The following is a 14,959-nucleotide window of genomic DNA, read 5'->3' as shown; positions in this document are numbered from 1 at the left end:
TGGTCCAATACAAGTTCTTCCTGTTAGTCAAAGTATAATCTGCAGATTCTTTTACTAGGATGACTTGCTGAAGTGCAGTGTGGTCATTAGTTTGAAGTGGCCATGGCCTGTGTTTGTGCTGCTGTCATTTTTCTAGAAAGTAACATTGCCGAGCCTGGGGCAAAGCCGGTGCAGCCTCATACTCTGTGGGCTCCCTTGGCAGGAAGTGTCACCAAGCCAGGTGTGTATCTATAAGAAAACACGGTACCCATTTGATAGTGGTCTGGGTTTTAATACATTACCACAGCTTTAAGTAATATTAGGTATCATTGCAGCACAGCGGACAGTGTGAGTCTGCTGTCCACCCCGGGGTGGTTTGGAGGGTGTGGTCTCTATTGTTAGAGTGTCTCCTGGCAGCCTCCTTTCCTCAGCTACTGCCAGGATCTCACGAAGGAGAAAGTCCTAGTCTTCTTGAAGAGTGGGTAGGCTCCTTGTTCTCTGAGATGTATTTGGTCTTCTCTTCTCTCTTGGTTAGACATTGAGCACCTTCAACTTGACATGACTTGAGAAGGACCAGAAGATGTAGGTGTGGGCCTGTGTGACTACTCATGAGCAGAGGTCATGAGATGGGGTGGGGTGGGGGTTACTCTCACAGCTTCAGTGTTTCCAGAGGGAAATGTGAAGTGCTTGTTTCTTCAAAGAATGCTTCATGAGCCGATGTCTCCCCATCTCTCCTCTCTCACTCTAGGCCTTTACTTCCTCTAGTCTCTTCTCAAATGCCAACCTTCTGTGATAGCCCTTGCCTTACAGCCCCTGACGTGCCTCACTGCTTTGCATAACAGGAACTGCTCCTTGTTGGCTCACATATTTATTGTCCCTTTCTCTCTTCGCTTCCCTCTGCCGAAGTAGGAATTGTTTGAGGACAGATATTTTGTCTGTTTAGCTTTCTCTTGTCCTCTCATATGGGACAACACGGTGTACATAATAGATTAAAATAAAGTTTTACTGAGTGAGTAAATGAATCAGTGAAGAGTGAGGTGGGAGAGGTGGGGATTTAAGCTGAAGCTAGCAGCTCTGGAATGACTTGGAATGATTGCTATTAACTCAAGTCCTTTACTTCATTGTGGGAGCCAAGTGGAAGAACTCTTCCCACTCAACTGTTTCCTTTTATGCCTGTAGGAAGATAGGCACTTGTTCCTTTAATATCGGGCTTGACAACAGTTGAGTAATGAGGATAATGAAAAGAAATCATAGCCAGGCTGGTGAAGTGAGGACCATGCGGAAGAAAATACTCCTTGCCTGGAACAAAAACAAGCATGACACACCCTTGTGGGAGGATTTGAATTTAGCAATTGAAATTGGGGTCTAATTTTGAGATATAATTTTGAGACTACACTGAGCCAAATTGTGGAAGTATTTGATGACTCTCAAGATTTTTCTGTTGACTTTCAAGATTTCTACTCTTTTCCCTAATATCTATAGAATGCAGTTAGTTTTCCAGACTTACCAGGCTACCCAAGTCAGAAATAGTTCAAGTAATGGAAGAACTCTTGCCCAAGTGAAACGGCCAATGCAGTTTTCCTTTCTTGTATCAACAGGGTAATTAATCCCACCTTTAAAAAAATTAGATGTATTTACCTTATTTTATATGTATATTTTTCCTGCATGCATGTATGTGCCTCACCTGTGTGATTATGTCTGTGGAAGCCAGAAGAGGGCATTGGATCTCCTGGAACTGGAGTTATGATTGGTTGTGAGCTACCATGTGGGTGCTGGCGATCAAGCCTAGGTCCTCTGCAAGAACAATAACTGCTCTCAGCGGCTGAGCTATCTCTGGATCCTCAGCTGATACGCACACAAACTTCGATGAACCCGGAAGAGTTAGAGTTACATGTCCATAGCCTCTTCATTTCACATCCCCTCCTCTGTGGAATGTGGGCTGTGCTTTTCCGTTGAGTAGAAGAGGTGGTGTTCATTAAGCTTCCACCACACCCTGAGCCGTTACATGCAGTTTTATTATAACTGTGGGACAGAGATGCGCCTTGTCCTTATCATTGTTTGCTGATCGCCTTGTTCACGTCTCCACCTGCTTATTCTTTACCTGTTTGTTAGAGAGTCTTGTGCCTGCCTTGCCTTTAACTGGCTTAGTGTGGCAGTTGTGCCGGGATTCATATCCGTAACTAGAGACCACCTGGATGCTGTAGTAGAAATCTGCAGTTTAGAGACAAGCAGATCTCTATAAGTACAAGGCCAGCCTGGTCTACAAGAGCTAGTTCCAGGACAGGCTCTAAAGCTACACAAAGAAACCCTGTCTTGAAAAACAAAACAAACAAAAAAACGAAACAAAAAAAATAGGCAGTGGTGGCGAACATCTTTAATCCCAGCACTTGGGAGGCTGAGGCAGGCGGATCTCTGTGAGTCCGAGGCCAGCCTGGTCTACAAGAGCTAGTTCCAGGACAAGCCCCAAAACTACAGAGAAGCCCTGTCTCAAAAAAGAAAAAAAAAAAGAAATCTGCAGTTTTTCCTTTGGGCAACTGAATTTTCAAGATGAGGGCCTTGGACAAAGATGCTTAGTTTTTGCTCTGTGCCTTCCTTCCATGACCTCATAAAACACAGCTGACTGGAGGTTGGGTTCTCATTTCACTGCCTGAGTGTTCTTCCTCTGCTCCTGTTCTTGGCCATCTTCCAGGTGGTGCACAGATGTCCATCTGTTCTGTCCATCCCGTCTAAGGTAGCGCTCACGGCATGCTTCTGCCCGCCTAGTCTGTCCATCCCGTCTAAGGTAGTGCCCACGGCTTGCTTCTGCCTGCCTATTCTGTCCATCCCGTCTAAGGCAGCCCTTGCTGCACGTTTCTCCCACTCACCTTTTTCTGTCATTTTCAGACATTAGTACCATCTATAATTACTTTATTTTGTCTGTTTGCCTGTTCTTGTCTTCTTTCACTGAATACAAGCTTCATCTGTGGGGAACTTTTTCAGTTTTTTGCAGACTTTAAAATGCCTTTTGCACTTGAGCTAGCCAGAACAGTTTCTACCTGAGCTAGCCAGAAAGCTTTCTGCTTGAACTAGCCAGAACAGTTTTGGTTGCTCACAGAAAAGAAAGGTGAATCTTCCAGGAGCTGGTTGCAGGTACCGGATACTCAGGAAAATGGGATGGTTATTTGGAGGATAAGCAGACTATTTGGGGTTATTTGGGGGATAGTATGACTATTTGTGTCCCTTTGTTTGTATCGTTTTCTTTGACAAACATACAGTACTTACCGTGTACTTTTCTAAGCACCTTCACAAAACTGTTATCTAATCCTCAGGATAGCCTAAGGCAGTTCCGAGGCAAAGGGCCCCTTTATTACTATCTCCACTGCCCAGGTAAGAACACAGACACAGAACAGTTAAGTGTGTGTCCACGGACGAGAGGCTCCCAGATTGGAGGCCTTTATTCTAGCTAGTGCTCTAGGCAGAGAGTCTTAGTCGTTAGCTGCTGGAGTCTGTGGACCCTGAGATGCGGGTATGGAGACTGATAAGATATTCATCTCGGTCCTTTGGACCCTGCTAGACTCAGGGAAGCTTCAGGGCCATACTGTTCCTGCTGTAGAATGACCAAAGAAATTGGAGGTTGATGACTTGAGTAGACAATGAGAAAGAATAATAGTATTAGAATTTGTTATTTTATGGTAAAAGTGTGAACTAAAATCCAAAGAAATGCTGAATTAGGCTGTCATGGTGTTTTGTATCTGTCAGCCATAGGGCTGAGTTCTAAACTGAGTCCATTATTTAGCAGGAACTAGATCCATATTTTTGCCAGGTTTTCTACTTGAGCATTGAGCCATTGATCAGAAAGGAGTGAGATAAACTATGCCAACAGTTCTTCAGAGACCCTTAAGGAAAGATGTGCTCCTGAGTGATGCTGACAAGCCTAAGAAAAGTTGTGTATTTTTTTAAAAAAAAATAGTTGTATTGTTGTTGTTTTTGAGAAAGGGTTTCTCTGTGTAACAGCCCTAGCTGTCCTGTAACTTGCTTTGTAGACCAGGATGGCCTCAAACTCACAGAGATCTGCCTGCCTCTGCCTCCTGAGTGCTGGGATTATAGGTGTGCGCCACCACCGCCCGGCCCAATACTTGTTCTGGATGAATGTCTCACAATCAGAGCTATATTGTGAGTCCTTAAACTACCATGCGTGTGTCCTGTGCAAGTGAGAAGACTTACAAATGACGGTCGGATGTTGAGAACTAGTTCTTTTGAAAGAAAAGGGGTCACCTTATAACAGTTTGGTCCTATATCCCCAAGTGTGATATGCCGTGTCAGGGATTATGGGTAAAGTGTAGCCTGTGGGCCCGGGGGTACTGCCTGCTCCAGTGTCTGCTGATCCCTCCATCATGGCAGTTAGACACAGATACTCAAGGCTTCTGCCCAAATGCAGTTTATTTACAATCAGAGACTTCTTCTCAGGGCATTGACAGGTAAAAATTTGATGTGTGAGATGCAGATAGAACCAGATGGAAGAGAACAGCAGTCAGAGCAGAGCCCGGCAGCCAGCCTGAGACTCCAGCTTCTGAGCCCTCTCTGAGGAGGACCAGCTACCCGCTGAAGTTATGGACAGGGGAAACCAATATTTTTGCCTAAAGAAGAGCACTCAGGAGGAATGCAGTAGACACTGGACCGTGGGACCAGGCAGGGATGTCACTCCCTCTCTCTCTCAGATGCAGTAGGCTATGTGAGGAGGTGGGACAGGAGTGGATTAGGGCTGTACTTCGGACAGGCAACTGATTTGGCCTAAAATATAAAGAAGAGTAGAAAGTGACTGGCCCAATTACCTGGTTAGTTTAGAACCCAGCTTCTTAAACTGTGGATCATGACATAAGGGGTTATATAAAAAAATGGGAGGGTCACAAAAATTGACAACAGTAAATGGTTTCTAAGTGTGCATGTTCTCTCTAGGGAACAGTCTGCAATGGCTGTACTTTCAGTTTCGAATAAATAAGTTTATTAAACAAAAGTTAAAGACCTAAGAGCAAGTAGCTGATAGCACAACATCAAATTGGGGTCTTTCCAAACCTGGCAAAGACAACTGGAGTAGTCCAGCTAGGAGGACAAGGGAAAAGAGAGAACAGGTAGCAAGCAACTGTCATAGCACCAAATTGGGTGTTCACAGCTTCTGCAGAAAAGGCTGAAGATGCCCCATTGAGGCAGCTGGCTGGGGTTTCTGCCTGCGAGGCCCAGGCAGAGCAGAATGTTGCCCTCTGGTGAGGGTGAGGCTTGCAAGTAGAACAACTAGTCAGCCACAGGTAGAAGGCAAAGCAGCTTAAGCCCGTCACTTACAAGCTCCCGCAGAAACAACTGGGAAACCCCATCAAGCAGTCATGCTGGAATTTCCAATTAAGCGTCTCTCTATGGATGCACTTCTGGCTTCTTGTTCCCACGACAGACATTTCTATACCATGGGATAATGAGTACTAACCTCTGTTGGAAACGGTTCACCTTCTAGCTGTTCTCAGGGCCACAGTGTTGTTTTTTTTTAAGAGTTTATTTCTGCTTACATAGTGTGTGTGTGTGTCTGTGTCTGTGTGTGTGTGTCTGTGTGTGTGTGTCTGTGGGTGGGTTTATGCATGCAAGTACAGGACCTGTGGAAGTCAAAAGAGTGTCAGATCCCCAGGAGCTAGAGTTACAGGCATTTGTGAGCCACTGAGTGAGGGTCCTGGGAACCAAACTTAAGTCTTCTTCTGAAGTAGTACATCTAGCCGGGCTGTGGTGGTACACGCCTTTAATCCAGCACTTGAGAGGCAAAGGCAGGTGGATCTACAGAGCAAGTTCCATGACAGACTCCAAAGCTACACAGAGAAACCCAGTCTTGAAAAACCAAAACCAAAACAAAACAAAACAAAAAAAGGTACACACTCTTGAGCACTGAGTTCTCTCCAGCCTGTGCCCGGCGTTTTTTACCCCTTAGCTGTTTACTATTCTCCTCCCCCCTATTAGAGGGTCAGGGTGCCAGCCTGCCCAGGACAGTGAGTCTCAGAGGACTCTTGAGGTAAACTTGCTTGAGTCCGAGACAGAGGAGCCCACCTTGATCCTAGAGTCCACTGTCATCAAGTCCAAACAGCGTGTGATTTCCCGATAGACTTTGTATTTCAGTGCAGTGCCTCAGTATTAGTTTACAGTCAAACACATGATGAATCTAAGATGTCTCTGGCAGCACTCACATATTTCCCAATGTGTGATTTTACAGCAGCTCTGGTTTTTGAACGCACAACACGCACACTTTGCTGTACACACCATCAGTTCACACAGAGCCAAAACTGCAGCCTCAAAACACTGAGGCTCAGAATGGAGACTTCCGTATGTTACAAATTAGGGTGTTTTACTGTACACATGAGGTTTTCTTGTAGAAATGTGGTTTATCTATGGGAAATAAAGAGTTGGACCCGTTTCCTACCCCCCCCCCGTCTCAGCACACGTGCATATAGGTGTGTGTGTCTTTGGAATAGCCTGAGTGAGAGTGTGTATTTGTTACTCTTCTTGCTGCTGTGACAGATGCCTGACAGGAAGTCACACAGAAGAGAAGAGTATGTTCTGACTCACAGTTAAAGGGAATACAGTCCATCATAATGGGAAGGCATACTGGCAAGAGCATGAGGCAGTGGTCATAATTGCATCCAGGGTCGGGAAGCAGAGCAATGGATGCTTTTATCACCTCACTTCCTGCTTTATATTCAGTTCAGATGGATTTTCCCACCCTTATTAATCCCATTAAAGCCAAAGGTATGCCAAGAGGCTTGTCTCCTAGATCCTGTCAAATTAACCCCCAGCACTGCATAAACCATGTATGGTGAGACACTCCTGTGGTCTCAGCATTTAGGAGGTGGGGGCAATGGGATCCAAAGTTCAAGATCGTTTTTACCCCACATAGCTTTTTTTTTAAATATTTATTTATTTATTATGCATACAATATTCTGTCTGCCGGCCAGAAGAGGGCACCAGACCTCATTACAGATGATTGTGAGCCACCATGTGGTTGCTGGGAATTGAACTCAGGACCTTTGGAAGAATAGTTTGATACCAGTTTAGTATACATGAAAAAAAAGAAAGAAAAGAAAAAGAAGCAAGGTCAAGAAGCCCTGCATCAGAGGAACAACCACATTTGTGAGAATATTTGTCATGGTAATAAAAATGCTGCCCTTCTAATGAGGTAATAATAGCCTGTGTCACTCAACCTAAAATGGTAACAGCCTTTACAGGAACAGTGCCTGTGAGGTACCTGCTGTGGGAACTCCTCAGCCAATAGCCTTTAAGATACTGGCCCACTTTGGGCATGGTCTCATGTACTATAAGTGCAGACGAAAAGCCAGAAGAATGTGTGGCCCTTTTTTTCTGCTGGATTAGGTTGTAGTTCCCAGTGAACTGCAGAGGACTGTGGATCGCTACCCTTACTGTGAGTTTATCCCCAAATAAATAAACCTTTGTTATACTCCATTTTGAGCTGTGGTGGAACTCTTTGATATTACTACAGATACCCAGCAATCTATCTACCTATTGATTCTGAAAATCAAAATACAGACTTAAAAATGTGTAGGAAAATTTATTTTAAATATTGTACCCTCTAGTGAGGGCCCTTAAGTCGGGAAGCAATGATAAACAGTGTGTCAGCGTTTGAAAATTGTGTAGTATGCTGTACTTTGATTGAAGGTGAACGGCTAATGAACATTTGTAGTCTTTTAAGTGTCCTTTTATAATAATCGAAGTGACCATGAGCTCTTGTGCCTTTTCCTAGCATACATCTGTGGATGGATATACTGAAGCACACGTCCAGCCTACTAAGTCAAGTAGCAGACAGAACATTCCCCGGTGTAGAAACTCCATTACGTCAGCAACGGATGAACAGCCTCACATCGGAAATTACCGCTTACAGAAAACAATAGGGAAGGGAAATTTTGCCAAAGTGAAATTGGCAAGACATGTTCTAACAGGTAGAGAGGTAAGTTTTCAGGCCTTTTGAGTTTACCTTGATCCAGAGTCTTGTCACAAGCTTTCTCAGAGTTGGTGTTGGGGAATGAATGGCCCCTGTGCCCTGATGCACACTGGGATATATGCATATAGAGCATTGCAGACAGGTCTGTTTCACAGCAGAACTCCTGACCATTTAGCACTAAGGATGGACTCCCCTCTACTGTATCACATCTCTTAGAGACCAGGTGTGCTGCAGACTAGCTGGAGCTTGTCTACCGTGAGAACACTCCTGGTTACTGCTGCTGTCCTGCTTGCAAGGAGGCTGGAATAAGTTTCTATGAATTACCACCTAGGCTAAGGTAGAAGTAGATGTGTAGAAATCGCTCACTAATTTTATCTGTTTGGAGATAACAACAAGCTAATATTACTATTATAGAGGTTAACGACAAGTCAGTCATCTGTGTCTAAGGTGGATAGACTGCATGAGCATCCACATAGAAGCAAATGGTGCATAGTTAAGAGTGAAACAGAAATGTTTTCTTTACAGGGTTTTATTCTTAAATGACGTCTCTCAAATGAAGTTTAATGATTCTCTCTTCTAGGTAGCTGTGAAAATAATAGACAAAACTCAGCTAAACCCTACCAGTCTACAAAAGGTATTTAATTAACTTAATAAGTAATGTAAATTTGTGTTAATACGTAATTCTGTAAAGTCAGGCATGAAATGTCTTGTTAGATAAAATACTATTTTTTACCAGTATATGATGAAAAGACAGGATCTAAGATGGGATGACTATGGCTGATTATAAAGAGGTTTCAAATGTGCCTAATGCAAGTTGAACATCATGTACTCAAAATACTTTGAGAGAAGTGTTTGGGACTTTATCGAATCTTGTATTTGAAACTATTTGCATAGACTTTAGCAAGATGTGTGTATCATATGAATTGCCCTTGATAGGATTAGATTCTGTATCTAATATTGTGGAATATTTTATTTATCTGTGTGTGCAATGTATACGTGGGTTACACATACCTGTGTGTGAGTATGGAGCCCTTCTGGGATGTCAGATTCTTCTGTGTTGGAGTTAGAACTGTTTGCAGGATGTTGTTTGTTTGTTTGTGTGTGTGCGTGCCTGTGTGTGTGTGCGCGCGTGCATGTGTGTTCGGCATGTGTGTGGTTGTGTGTGTGTGTGTGTGCGCGCATGTGTGTATGCATGAGTGCACATGTTGAGAACCAGGCTCTGACCATCATGATTGCTCTATTAACAAGTGCTGCTAACCTCTGAGCCGTCGCTCCAGTCCTAAGTATGTAGAATTACTCTAAGTCAAAGCCTAGTTCTGAGTAACAGTTTCCGTAAGTGTGTCTCCTTTCATTCCTTCGTTTGACTCTTCTTTCCTGCAAATTCATCTTAGACATTAAGTTACAGTAAACAGAGATCCATCAAAGGATGGAAAGACAGCAGGAATGGGGAGGAGAAAGCAATTAGATGGGGATCGTTTAGTAGCAAAGCTGTTTACTTCATTAAGTACTTCAGTGGGAAGCCTTCTCAGATACAAACCTTCAGTATTTTAAAGACAAAGCAGCTGTTTCAGTGCGTGAGCTGTATAATACCCCCTGTGATTTCAGTGGCCTGTAATACTGTCAGATTTATAAACGTAACAGTCACACGAGCGACTTTGGATTCCTAAGAGAATCTTACAAGAAATTCTTAGTTTGCTGTTTACCAACATTTCCGTGACTATTGAACCAGAGCCTTCTTCCCACTGGCCTCAGGGCCAAGTAGCTCTGCATTTTTACGCATTTCTCCATAGAGATCTGTCTCTGTACTTTTATGGGCTCCTTTGACAATCAGGAAAACTCCAGATCACTGACATGTCTGCGTAGTGAGGATTCGTGTCTGCTGTGCTCTTCTCCTGGGAATGTGAGTTAGCGCAGTGCTGATGTGATGTTGTCCTGGGGACATCTCTTCTCGTAACTCGAGCACCCATCCTACCTGGATGCAGCTGTGCCAGTGACAGAAGGCTCCCTCTCTGGGCTGATGAACCTAAGGACACTCATGCTGTTCTGGGCTGAAGCCACTATGACATGGAAGTATAACTCACCCATGTGCCAAGGACCCTAAAACACGCCAGTTTCTACACTGCCCACCTTCCACCCATATTTTGTACTTTTCCCGGATCACTCTGATAAGTGGAGTGATTTCAAGTGACACTTGAAACTTCTGCCAGGATACCCAGTACTGTGACACCCCATTTGATCTTTCCCAGTTGTTTCAAGTCTTGAATCGCTTCTTTTGTCTGTTTTATCGCTTTTTCTTGATTTTTCTTTAAGGGATTTGTTGATTTCTTCCAGTTTTTTGTTTGTCTTTTCCTCCATTTCTTTGAAGGAATTTTTCATTTCCTCTTTAAGGACCTCAAACATTCTCCTAAAGTTATTTTTTAGATCATTTTTTTCTGCTTCATCTATATTTGGATGTTTAACCTGTCATTTTATTTTTTTTAATTGTACTATTTTACTTTATGTGTATGCATCTTTTGCCTGTTTGTTATGTCTATGCACCACATGCATGCAGTTCCCACAGAGGCCAGAAGAGGGCACTGGATCCCCTGGATCTGGAGTAATAGAGGGGTCATGTGGATGCCGGGAGTCTTCTAAGAGAGCAGCCAGTGCTTTCAACCATCTCTTTAGTCCCCTCTTTTCATTGTATTTTTAAGTTTATTACATATCACAAAAGTGACTCTGTGTCAGAGTGATTTTCTGACTGTAAAAAATCTAAAGAAGAAAAAAAGACAACACAAAACAAGAGTTGGGCATGGCAGCACATGCCTGAAATCCCAGCTGCTAATGGGGCAAAGGCAGAAATGAGTTTGATCCCAGCCGAGGCAATCCATGCATGGGCTGAATATTCGCCCATTTAGTCTTGCTACATGTGTATAGCCTGAAGAAAATGTGTTGTCCACGTCTGGTTTGGGTCAATAAAACCAGAATAATGAGAGTATTAGGGTTTTGGTTTTTGTCTTTGGTTTTTGTTATTTGTGTTGTTTAATTTTTCGATACAGGGTTTCTCTGTGTAACAATCCTGGCTGTCCTGTAACTTGCTCTACAGGCCAGGCTGGCCTCAAATGCACAGAGATCCACCTGCCTCTGACTCCCAAGTGCTGGGATTAAAAGCGGGTGCCACTGCACAGCAGGAGAGCATTTTTTGTGAACTGGGCTGTAGACGGCAAAAGCTCTTTTTTAATCAGAATGATGGACTATCTTTATGTCTCTCCCTCTCTCCTCCTCCATGTCTCTCCCTCTCTCCTCCCATCCCCCACTCCCTCTTCTTCCTTTTGGCATTCTGCAAGAGTCAGCTAGTGAGATGATCCTTGGTGCTGATTTGCTCGCCACTCTGTGCTCCATGAAACTAGCAATCAGCAGCACACCCTCACCTCGATTTGGCTTTGGAGAAAATACTGAAAATAAGGATGATCATGAAGTGATAAGTGAGGCTTGTATCTGTCACACAGTGTATGAAGATTGGTAGGAAGCGTGTTTCACACTCAAGTGTGATGAATTTTGAGGGGAAAGGTGCCCATGTGTTTTAGAAAGTGACACCAGCAAAATTACTGCATCTACCCCAGGTGTAAGCTGTGCATTCACAGTTAGGCTATACTTCCTGAAGCCAAACTGTGTTTCAGGTAGCCTGCCCTCGTAGATGTCATGGAAGTGTGCAATGACATATTTTTGGCATATTTAACATGCTGCATCCAAATATAAAAGTATTTCCAAAGCAAATATGTCTAATGAGTGTATACTGAGAATCTGATTATTCATGTCCCTCAGATTAAGATGTCAGTCTCTCAGACAGGCATAATGGTGTACACCTTTAATCCCAGACTCAGGATGTAGAGGCAGGCGGATCTCTGAGTTCAAGATCTGCCTGATATATATATAGTGGGCTGCAGGATGGGCAGAGAGACCCTGTCTTAAGAAAACCAAAACAAGAAAATAAATTTGGGAAGTTTTTTTGTTTTGTTTTTCTAAGTCAGGGTTTCTCTGTGTAACATTGGCTGTCCTGGAACTCGTTCTGTAAATCAGGCTGGTCTTGGACTCAGAGATCCAGCTGCCTCTGCCTCCTGAGAGGTGGAATTAAAGGTGTGTACACCACCACAACCACCTGGCAGAATAAAATAAATTTTTAAAATAAAGGACTCCAGTCATTGCATGTCTGAATGTCTGAGTGTGATAAGCTCAGACAGCTAGAATTTGTCTAGAGGTCGTCCACAGTCTTCAGGGAGAAATTGCTCCAGAAGACTAGCTTTGGCCCTGCATGTCTCCAGGGTTGTCTGGAATATCACCTGATGCTTATTCTCTCCCCTGGTGATCTGTGATTAGGAATTTCTATTTAGTAGAAATAAGAAGTAGAATACAGTGAAGAAGAAAGGCAGTAATTAGAAGTGAAACTGTCTCACAGTTCAAACTAAATGTCACTGAGCCAGATACACATGCTCACTAATTAATTCTTGATTCAAGAAATATTTATTCAAAGATTGTGTTTCTCCGTATGTTTTCTTCTGTCCTTTCAGCTTCTCCCTTCCTGTTTCCTTTTAGTGAGGTCATTGTCCTGGCTGTTACATGGGAAGCTCTGCAAGGCTTCACCGTAGGACTTCTCCCTCTGTACTCTCTTCTTAGGCTGACCAAAGGTAGCCGGGTATAAATCTTTACCAATAAATCTATTGGTGAACTGGGAGTTTATCTCTTCACCCCAGACTACTCTTAGATATCCTTCTAACCTTCCCTCCGAGACACCCAGCCACAGAGTTGAACTCATGACCTTGCCATACCTACCCAATGCCCCACTCACCTCGTCATCCTATGACCTCTTGTGAACAGCAACTTGTCCCCAAAATCATGTAAGCTACAGCCTCAAAAGCTTCTCCTTTGTCTTCATGCTCACCTGATAGTGGCTGCCCTTCCTCTACGTGACCTTACTGTGTTCTGTTCTGTCCTGCATGTCTTTCTGCAGACATATATTTAACATACTGGTCTATGCTTACACTTTTAGGAGTTCCATTTCTGGTAGCCTAAAACTTAGACTCATTAACACGTGACTGAGGGCCCTACTTTCCTGTCTACCTCAAGGACCGTCGGCTCACACAGCTCCTCCCCTCCTCATGCCCCATTCCTCCAGCTTCAGTTCCCACCAGGTCCTCTTCACACTCTTTATTCTAGCTACCTGGCCGTTGCAGATTTTCATCCCTTTTTCTGCCTGACACTAACTCCCTCCCTCATTTCCTCCTTAGATGTTTCTCCTTTCTCAGACAGATCTTTCCTGTTCCCCGTGGCAGTTTTGAATCCCCTTTGTACTAGGATCAGGCATTCAGAACTAAGGAGTTACTTGGTTTGGGGCAGTAGTTCTTTGTATGCCAGCATTTTGTGAACCCTAAAACTTCTGATTTCTGGGCCTTGAGTAACTGTGGACTATGTGTCCACTTCTGCTGTGGAAGAATTCTCTTAGGGAAGCAGAAGAGGCCAGGAATACTGGCATCATCTGTAAACTTTAGCTTGGCTGTTTCAAAGGCTAGAGCCCATTTAGTTACTGGGAGAGTCTTCCACCCTCCCACGTGTGACTAATCAGGTCTGCTGCTTCCTTCCCACCTAGAGGCCTGCTAAGATCTTGAAGGACTTGCCTTCCCCATGCCTCCAGCTAGGTCCACTTTTTCCATCCCATGGGCCTGCCCAGCATCTTGGGTCTTTCCTGCCTTGTGTCCCCAAGTAGACTCTGCTAGATAGGTCATACTTTCCTCCAGGACCTCTTCCCTGCCCATAATCCAGGCTCTGTTTCTTCTCACCCTGTAAGCAGTCCGTCTCCTTTGCAAACTGGCTTCTCTGAGCTGCTGGATAGGCTCTGCCTACAAGTACTAGGCTGGCCTGAGCTATAGAGAGAGATGTAGGCTACTGTGGACTACATGAGACCCTTCCCTAAACAACCAAAGTAAAGCAGAAAACAAGCTAACAGAAGTTAACTTAAATTTTATACTGCTGCTAGTAGTTTTATAAAATATCTGACTAAATTGATGTCCCAGTAAGATGTCTGAAGGCTAAAAAAGGAGATCATAATGATTCCATAAATGATAAAGCTGAGCATTCAATCAGCAGGGCTCTGTTAACATATGCACAGCAATTATAATCTCTCAGTGAGTTAGGCTTTCAGTGAGTCTAGGAACCAAATGTCTCCTGCAGGGAGACCCACACTTGAGTTCACTAATTGGCCAAAAATGCTGCCAACGATGCAGATACGGGGGCAGAGAAGGTTCCCTGTCCTCTTAAACCCACGTCAGAATGAAGTACTTGAAAAACTAAGAAGGCTGCGCTGAAAGAGCAGATGTACACAGCCTCTGCTCCCCAGGCCCTGTTCACTGTAACTGAAGTCAGCCTGGCAAAGCGAGTTACCTGGGACTGCAGAGTCAGCTGTCTCGAGACAAGCAAGCCACGGAGAGGTCCTCTGACTTGAAGAGGCCACAGGCAGCACGGCAGAGGGTCTGATAGGAGCCAGACACAAGGCTTTCCATAGAATTGGAATGCCAGATGACGAGGCCATGTCCAGTCCACTAGTTTAAATACAGCAAACGTTTTCCCACCACACACACAAAAGAATAATAGGCAGAAGAAATGGAAGAGATTGGAAGGAACAGAAATTAGTTGAGAAAAGAAAAAGAAAATTCTCCTGAGGCGAGTACTGGTTGACACCATGAAGCTTGCCTAGTCCTGACCTCAGGCCTAACCAGGAAGGACTGAGCAGAGTAGTTTTCCTTTCACAAAACTGAAGGTCGTTTGGTGACTTCAGCTACCTGGAGCGAAGCCAGGAGCCTAGAAGGAAGCAATAAGGGCCCTGAACAATTAGAGTAGCTGTCTGCATCTACAAAGTAAAGCGCCTCCTTTATAGATAGCCAAGGCTTCCTTTAGTTCTCTTAACACCATTGTAACAAATATTGACTTTATCATCCAGTTCACAGCAGACCTGAAGGATCTAGCATACTCCAAGCGCTCTGGCTA

General features: G+C 44.0%; 1 protein-coding gene across 3 annotated transcripts in view; it reads left to right on the top strand.

Moving 5' to 3' along the window:
- Mark1 (microtubule affinity regulating kinase 1) overlaps positions 1 to 14,959 on the top strand; it is a 110,739-nt gene that overhangs the window by 39,955 nt on the left and 55,825 nt on the right. For all 3 annotated transcript variants that reach the window (XM_075989397.1, XM_075989396.1, XM_075989395.1), the window contains exons 2-3: positions 7,745 to 7,948; positions 8,523 to 8,576. In XM_075989397.1, coding sequence (XP_075845512.1) covers positions 7,745 to 7,948; positions 8,523 to 8,576 — 258 coding nt within the window. The remainder of the gene's footprint in view (positions 1 to 7,744; positions 7,949 to 8,522; positions 8,577 to 14,959) is intronic.

Source organism: Microtus pennsylvanicus, chromosome 10, assembly GCF_037038515.1.
Source record: "Microtus pennsylvanicus isolate mMicPen1 chromosome 10, mMicPen1.hap1, whole genome shotgun sequence".
NCBI classification, from domain to species: Eukaryota; Metazoa; Chordata; class Mammalia; order Rodentia; family Cricetidae; genus Microtus; species Microtus pennsylvanicus.
The sequence above is the reverse complement of the archived record's forward strand: the minus strand, read 5'-3'. Positions and strand labels throughout refer to the sequence as shown.